General features: G+C 42.2%; 1 protein-coding gene across 1 annotated transcript; it reads right to left on the bottom strand.

Annotated features, from left to right (window-relative positions):
- Positions 1–8232: 8232 nt before the first annotated feature.
- On the bottom strand, positions 8233–8469 carry LOC128590703 (cyclin-dependent kinases regulatory subunit 1-like). The gene has a single exon (XM_053598098.1). The coding sequence runs from the start codon at positions 8467–8469 to the stop codon at positions 8233–8235; it is 237 nt and encodes a 78-aa protein (XP_053454073.1).
- Between the last annotated feature and the right edge of the window lie 400 nt (positions 8470–8869).

The following is an 8869-nucleotide window of genomic DNA, read 5'->3' as shown; positions in this document are numbered from 1 at the left end:
GGGTACAATTAACCAGGTTACACTGATTGCGTTTTTTAGGTAAGGTCCCTCTTACAATCATGTTTTTGGGGTTTTTTTTTTAGATAGAGTCTCACTTGGTTGCCCTTCGTGGAGTGGTAGAGTGCTGTGGTGTCATCCTATAAGCTCACAGCAAGCTCAAACTTTTGGGCCCGAGAGATCCTCTTGCCTCAGCCTCCCTAGTAGCTGGGATTACAGGTACCTATCACAATGCCTGGCTATTTTTAGAGATGAGGTCTCACTCTTGCTCAGGCTGATCTCAAACTTCTGAGCTCAAGCAATCAGAGTGCTGGGGTTACAGGTGTGAGCCGCCATGCCCAGCTGGAGTTCTAGCTTTCTCTATCTCAGCTTGCTTTTCTCAACTCAGAGTCCATCATACATACTCCTTTCAGGTCCCCATCCCTGCACTGTTATCAAGAAACTCTAAAGGTGGTAAGCTGGGTCAATCAGAGGACGCATTTTGTATATTTCAATGCCTGGCATTTAGGGTCTTGAAACCCATTTTTGTTGTTGTTGTTTTGTTTTTTGAGACAGAGTCTCAAGCTGTCATCCTGGGTAGAGTGCTGCGGCGTCATAACTCACAGGTTCTTTTTGTTGTTGATGCACTTGTCATTATTATTTTAGCTGGCCCAGGCCAGGTTCGAACCTGCCAGCCTCAGTGTACGTGGCTGGCGCCCTACCCACTGAGCTATGGGCACTGCCTGAAACCTACTGTTTTTTAATTTTTTATTATTTTTATATTGTTTATTTTTATTATATATATGTTTATTTTATTTTATTTTTGTAGAGACAGAGTCTCACTTTATCTCCCTCAGTAGAGTGCCATGGCGTCACAGTTCACGGCAACCTCCAAATCTTGGGCTTAGGTGATTCTCCTGCCTCAGCCTCCCAAGTAGCTGGGACTACAGGCACCCCCCACAACACCTGGCTATTTTTTTGCTGCAGTTTGGCTGGGGCCAAGTTTGAACCCACCATCTTCGGTATGTGGGGCCAGCGCCCTACTCACTGAGCCACAGGCACCACCCGAAACCAACTGTTTTATATGTTGTTTGTGGAATTCATGTGTGTTTGTGTATGCGTGTGTGGTTTTGTTTTGGTTTGGGAGTTAGAAGGAGGTTTAGCATTCTAGACAGAAAGGTAAATCTGGTCCCTGTGACCCCATCTTGGCTGAAAGTGAGAGTTTCTGTGACGTAGAATTTCAATGAGAATAAAAGGAATATAAAACCCTTCAATTTGGCGGCACCTGTGGCTCAAGGAGTAGGGCGCCGGTCCCATATGCCAGAGGTGGTGGGTTCAAACCCAGACCCGGCCAAAAACCAAAAAAAAAAAAAAAAAAAAAAAAAAAAGCCCTTCAATTTTTTTTTTCTTTCTAGTTGTCCCAAAATTTCCATCTTGTTGTAGTCAATTAAGAACTAAGCAAGTTCTGATCCAGAGAGAGGAGGCAAAATCTCAATTCTAAGTGTGACAGACTGATAGGGGTTCATTGCTGGAAAGAGAATTTATTTATTTATTTATTTATTTATTTGAAGTTTTTTGGCCAGGGATGGGTTGAACCCGCCACCTTTGGTATATGGGGCCAGCGCCCTACTCCTTTGAGCCATAGGCACCACGCGGAGAAGAGAATTTAACGAGGGAAGGAGGGAGAAACATGAGCATGTTGTAGGAAAACATAAGCTTTCCCTCTGAAGGTTTGATAACTGAGTCATCCTGCTGAATAAACTGACAATAGACAGATTAACAGGAGACAAGGCAAACAAATGTGTTAACATGGACATAGGAGTCCTGCAAATATGAAACTCAAAGAGGGGCCACGTAGTTGAAGCTTAGACAGCACTATCCTCATGGGGCAGAGAGAAATGGGGATGTGAGAAAACATGAGGAGTAATACATTTATTTTATCAAGATAAATGAATGGGCCCAAAGTACAGACAATGGCCTGGGACAAAGTCCCTCTGAGCTCTGGGGGAGTTGGTCGGAGATGAGTGGCAGAGCTTCACCGTGACTAAAGATTGCCTTATTATGTAATAAAGCCTCCCAGTTAACTCTCAGAGTTGTCTTCAGATGAATAAATAAAAAGTTGGTCTGGGCATGATGAAGACTTTGTTTTTCTCTTCTCCAGGAGTTAATCTTTCTGGTCTTGAGACAATTGCTTTCCTTTTGGCAGAAGTTTTCCTCAGATAAGAGAACTTCCATAAAAAGATCCTCTCTGCCTTTGAGGGGGAGAAACAAGAGATGGTTAAAAAGTCCCTGGTTCTGGGTGGTGCCTGTGGCTCAGTCAGTAAGGCACCGGCCCCATATACCTAGGGTGGTGGGTTCAAACCCGGCCCTGGCCAAACTGCAACAAAAAATAGTCAGGCGTTGTGGCGGGCGCCTGTAGTCCCAGCTACTTGGGAGGCTGAGGCAAGAGAATCCCTTAAGCCCAGGAGCTGGAGGTTGCTGTGAGCTGTGTGAGGCCACGGCACTCTACCGAGGGCCATAAAGTGAGACTCTGTCTCTACAAAAAAAAAAAAAAAGTCCCTGGTTCTGATGCAGTTCTATGGCCCTCCAATCTCCTTGAATTCAAAAGTACTCAGCATGCAAAACATCATACTTTAGGGTATCATTCTCTGCACCCCAATCATGTCATGCCATTGCAGAGAGGATCCTGATTACCAAGCCTGGCTTTTGCCCATTTTAGCAAGAATAATCTTTTGATCCAGAAAGGTTTATTAAATATTGGAATGCTACATGGATATGCTTCTTAAAGAGAATAGGTGTTCATTCAAGGCATTGATGGCAATAATTCTCAGGGGAAATAGCAGAGGAGAAACAATGTAGGAACAAACCATTTTAACATTTTGATAAATACTATCATTTTGATACATACTATCTCTATGTATTTAGGAAATTTCTCCCATTATGGTTCCCACTCTCATCACTAGAGAAGCCATTGGTTCAGCCTCCCTTGCAGCTATAGTATAGACGTGTGATTGTGCATCCATGCATCAGATCCATGCACACCAGAATCAAAAGCTCGTGTGCAAGTAGCAGGCACTGGCTGGACCCATTCTGGTAAGGTGCAAAGAGCAACATTCCAGTTTACAGAGGCAGAAGTGTCAAGGTTCTTACCAGTCCTGTCCAGTGCCTGGTATTGAGAGTATTAGCAGTACCTTGGGTGGTGGAAGTGAAGTTTCCCTGAACCAATGTACAATGTAATTTGGTGAATTTCCTGGCTCTGTTGCCTCTAAGCCTGTTTTCTGGTCTTCTTTGGAGAGTCTAGATGTATCCTAACAGTCTTTAATTCAAGGCCTGGCAAAATTTTTCCATAAAAGGTTACCTAGCTGCTCTAGACTAAGTGGTGACCCCCTAAAATTCATATGTTGACATTCGAACCTTTAATGTGATGATATTTGGAGATGGGACCTTTGGAAGGCAATTCAGTTTAGATGAGGTCCTGAAGGTGGGAATCTCATGATGGGATTAGTGCCCTCATAAGAAGAAATACTAGAGAGCTTGTCTCTCTGCCATGTGAGGACACAAGCAAGCAGGTGACCATCTGCAACCCAGCCCTCACCAGAAAGCAACTCTGCTGTCACCTTGATCTTAGACTTCCAGTCTCCACAACAGTGAGAAAATACACTTCTGTTGCTTTAGCCACCCCGTCTCTTTATTTTGGTATGGCAGCCTGAGCTGACTGAGACATTAGTAAATATTTTAGCCTTTGTAGGCCACATATGAGATTCTTTATCACAATTACTCAGTTCTGCCCCTGTAGCGTGAAAGCAGCTCCAGACAGGATGCATGCAAGTGAGTGTGACTGTGCTCCAATAGCATTTTATTTAGGGACACTGAAGTGTGAATTTCATATACTTCTTCATGAGCCATGGATATCATCCTTTTGAAAATGCCTTTGTCTAACTATTTAAAAATATAAAAATTATACTCAGCTTGTGGGCCATACAAAAATAGGTGGCAGGTCACATTTGCTGACTTCTGCAAAAACATGCCTTTTCTGCATATGTGACCTACTATTGGATTCTGATTTGCACCTAGGAACCCTGACTAATGTGTCCAGCCTATGCCTGTTTCAAAAGAAGGTTATTCATAAGCAGTTGAGTAGACAAACAGCCACTCTGCTTTTATTCAACTGTCAGAGAAGAATTTTCTACATAAACCTCCATGGGTCACCTGCTGCAATTTTTAGCAACCCATAGACTTCTTGTACTGTCTCATATAATCCCAGAGCCTCCTTGTGAGGAAATGTTTTAAACACAGAGGATTTTTTCCCCTCTCCCATAGATTATCTTGCTCCAGAGCCCTTACTCATCTGACTGAGCTATTTGTTTCATTGTCACTCGAACCACATGACTGCGGATAGACACAGCTCAGTGGCCATAGCTGTAGCTCAGCCTTTCTGCAGCTGACAGGAAAGATAAGTGAAATAAGACATACAGAGATGGCAATAAAATAAAGTAGGCTGCAAGATGAAAGCGGGTCATTCCCAGGACTCTTTCATAAGGTGGATTCAGGAAACTGTACTACACCGTTCTGGAAGCTCTAACTGACCAGTCATTGACATTTAAAGTCTGTCCCTGTTTACCCAGGTACTTCACTACAATACCCAGACTGTTTGCGTGTTCAAATAGAATACCTTGCCTAATACAGATATGATGCTTAGCAACAGAAATGGATCACAACTATATTTAGCCATACCAAAGCTGTCTAAAAATGTGCTGGGCAATATGATTGACACAATTGGCAATTTATTTTGTCCTTTACTGACAGCATCACCTGGTTTATATTCTGATTTGAGAAGAGTCTCGTCAGTCTGAGGCGATTTGATTTGCAGGGGAACAATGAGAAGGCAGAGGCTTAGCTAGACAAGAAGGCTTCTCCTCTGTTATGGGTTTATTGCAGGGTTTATAATTCATAAAAATTTCTACCTGCATTAGGGACTCTTTCTACTTTTAAATATTTTATCCTCAATTTCACTTTTGAAATTATAATAATTAATCAAAAGAGAAAGCAAGTCAGTGTTATTTGGGGACCTGGATGAAGGTAGCTAAAATTGAGAGAAAAAAGTGACTTCTCGGGCCGCGCCTGTGGCTCAGTCGGTAGGGTGCCAGCCCCATATGCCGAGGGTGGCGGGTTCAAGCCCGGCCCCAGCCAAACTGCAACCAAAAAATAGCCGGGCGTTGTGGCGGGCGCCTGTAGTCCCAGCTACTCGGGAGGCTGAGGCAAGAGAATCACTTCAGCCCAGGAGTTGGAGGTTGCTGTGAGTTGTGTGAGGCCACGGCACTCTACCGAGGGCCATAAAATGAGACTCTGTCTCTACAAAAAAAAAAAAAAGAAAAAGAAAAAAAAGAAAAAAGTGACTTCTCAAATACCCACAGTATTAAGTTGTGCTAGTACCCCAGCACTTTGAGAGGCCAAGATAGGAGGATCCTTGAGTTTGAGACCAGCCTGAGCAAGAGCGGGACCCCATCTCTAAAAAAAAGAAAAATTAGCCAGGCCTGGTAGCTTGCATTGATATTGACAGCTATTTGGGAGGCCGAGGGAGGAGGATTGCTTGAGCCCAGGAGTTTGAGGTTGCAGAGAGCTATGATGGTGCAAAAAACAAACAAATAAATGAATATAAAACCTTATTATGAATGAAGAAAATGGCATTTTACCCTTCTGGTCTTCCTCCCTAAAGCCCATGACCCCCGTCTAATCATGTGGAAAACATCAGGCCAATCTCAGTTGAGGAGCATTCCACAGAATTTCTGACCACTTCTCCTCAGAAGGTCATCAAAAACAGGGAAAGACTTAGAAAACTTTATAGTCAAGAGGAACCCAAGGAGATCAGAACAAAGGCCATCTTACAACAGAAACAGGACATTAGAGGAAAACTGAAAAAAATCCGACTAAACTTTGGACTCAGTTGATAATACATATAAATCAATATTGGTTCACTGATTGTAGCAAATATACTCTACTAATGTAAGGTGTTAATGATAGGGGAAACTGTGTTTGGGGTGTATGAGAATCCTCTGTACTACCTTTGCAATAATTCTGTAAATCTAAAATTGTTTAAAAATAAAACTCTATTAAAAAGACAAGCATGGACTTCTCTTTTGCTAGACTTACTCCCCCGCCTTCCACAGATGGCAGAGGTGGCATTCACTACCTGCAGTGGGTTCCAGCCACACTTCATTATGAGCTCATGGGTCACAGAGGATGTAAGTGATCAACTGATCATTTTTTAACTGAATCTAGGCAAATACCAGAATTAAAACAGTATACAAAAGAATAACTTCCCAAAGCATTTTGCTATTCATCAGTGTGAATAGAATGTAATCCGTGAGAAACTCCTAGGCTGAATTCTACCTTTTATTTTTAACACAACAGCTGAACTCTCAGCGGTTGCCTGCAATAACAACAGCCATTGCCTATAGACAGCACCTCTTCCAAATTAAGGAACATTGCTTGAAGTTCTCATTAAATGTGCATTACTGTTCTGGGGTTGATATCCTGGGAGCTATGATTGTTCAAGGTACTCTTTACAGAGTTGAAATCTTATATAAAGCAGAAATATTATGAGGAAACTGAAAAGTATTCTGCAGAGTAGTTTTCTTTTAAGTATGTTATTCAGTACCGATGTCACCTTTGGGGATTTTGCAAGAGAAAGTATTTCTGATTACTATCCCAGGACTGTGATTTTAGCAGTAATTGCTCCCCTTATGATAACCTTACAGAGGTCATCCTTAAACAGAGAAAAATTGATTGATTATCTTGTCCTGCCCTTCACAACTGGTCACAGTCTAAGCCCATAAAAGGGGGGATGTCTTAGTTTGCCTCTGTGGAAGTAAAACAAGTAAGGGACTCACAATCTCCTTTCCACTTCCAAGTCCTGTTTTGGGAAGTTGAAGGCTGCCTGGATAGAAAGCAGCTGCTTCAGGGAATTTTGATGCTGGTCTTTACCTTTCTAATCTTAGCATGAACTGAGTTCTGATAATGAGCCTTTCTCTCGGCTTTATCTTTTGCCTGCATGATAAAGACTTCTGAAGGAAAGAAGAGAAAGAGTATAGGACTGGATTTCAGCATTCCCAGCTTTGCCACTAAATAGGCTTTGTTACGTGGGCAGGACACTTTGGCGCTCTGTGCCTCACATTCCTAAGATGTAAAACTGGATTTATAATACTCACCCTAATTATTTCAGGGTTTCTATCAATGATCATAGTAGATGTCAGTACCTTTTTAAAGTTTAAAATACAATAAATGCGAACTGCTCAAAATTTCAATGTGCCGTCAAGCCCCCTAAAATAGCATTTTACTTGTAACCAAGGTGTCAGAAATTACAATTTGGTCACCAGTTTCACACAACAGAAATTAATTCTGGCTGATTTAAGGGGAAAAAAAGAATTGTCTGCAGTATCTACGTCTTTGTGTCACTGATTCAAAGTCTAAGGCAGATATTTCTAATTGGCTCTGCCTGCATTATATAACGCCACCTCCCAGTAAGGGAGCTGGGAAACAAAAATCTGGCTTCTAAAGTGGGAAGTAGGCACCGGTTCCCACTAAGACTCGTATAGTAGGATTCCCCAAATGCAAGAAGAAGTTTCAGATGCTGAGTGGTATACTAGCAATAATAAATACCTCCTCTATGGAATTCCTAGTAGGGGAGGAGGACTAGCTCATGTTGGAGAAACTGCAAATACACATCTACGCAATAGAATTGGCCTCTATCCCGGGGATGTTCCTGGTTCCCTTATCTGTGACCCTTATCCATCACGTGGCCTTTTTTTTTTTTAAAGATTATAAAAACTTCTTCTTTAATCAAGATTTTTTAACATGAAACAGATTTCTTGAATAAAATGGAAAGTTTCCAATACATTGAAACAAATCCACAAGTCACCACACATAAAACACCCAGCAGGAAAAAGCAAAACATCAAATTTACACAATCCCTGTAATAGCCATGGTCTTATTCTCAGATACTCCCTCTATCTCTAAGTGCATTTTGGACACAGAGGATAAAGTGACTCTGGGGCCACACTCCCCTGAGGCTGTGGCCCTCATCTGGCTGGGCTGTGGTGGTCGGCTCTACTCAGGAAGTAAAGCAGTAACCAGCACATTCAAACAATGTATTGAAGAACGTGAGAAACAAGAAGGCAATGTGATAATGTTATCAGAAAGATATTAGAAAGGACAGCTGTTTAAAGCTTCAGGCTGAAAAGTGGCTTGGCAGCTTCATTACTTTGGCTTCTTGGGTAGTAGGCGCTGGAACAGCAAGATGTGAGGTTCTGGTTCATGGATCATATAATGGACCCATCCCTGACTCCACTGAACACCAAGATTCCTCCACTCAGATTCAGACATCAAATGTGTTTTAGGGACCAGCTTGGCTATATCCTTGGGCGACATGACATGCTGGTACTCGAACTCCTCATGGTCGTATTTGTCTGAATAGTAAATTTGTTTGTGTGACATGATCGCTCCGCCTGCTTCAACCCCACGCCGCCAACCTCACCACGTAGCCTATTTTTGATAGTGTTAGTTTTCTCAAACTTTGGGAAGTTTGCTTCTGCAAGCCAACTCTGATACCCATTTCTGACTCTCAGCTAGGTCACAACCTTTTTCTCCTAAGTCCCAACTTGGGGTACAACCCAGAATTGAGGCTGTAAGAGGAAACAAGAAGCCACACAGCAATGTAGGACTCTTCCATCTTCCGTAATATTAGTAAATAGCTTGTTTTTCAGGTAGTATATAAGTGGCCCAAATTATTAGGATGGGGTGTGTTCCCACACGTACTCTTAAAGTTATTCTTTCAAATTTTGGAAATGTTAGTTCTTTTTATTATCAGCAGTGTTCCCTAAACAGTTTGTGTAAC

This window comes from Nycticebus coucang, chromosome 7, assembly GCF_027406575.1.
Source record: "Nycticebus coucang isolate mNycCou1 chromosome 7, mNycCou1.pri, whole genome shotgun sequence".
NCBI lineage: Eukaryota > Metazoa > Chordata > Mammalia > Primates > Lorisidae > Nycticebus > Nycticebus coucang.
This window is presented reverse-complemented; position numbering and strand designations above follow the sequence as displayed.

What these genes read in the sequence shown, in the direction of transcription:
- LOC128590703 (XM_053598098.1), bottom strand. Translation starts at nt 8,469, where the DNA reads ATGTCACACAAACAAATTTACTATTCAGACAAATACGACCATGAGGAG.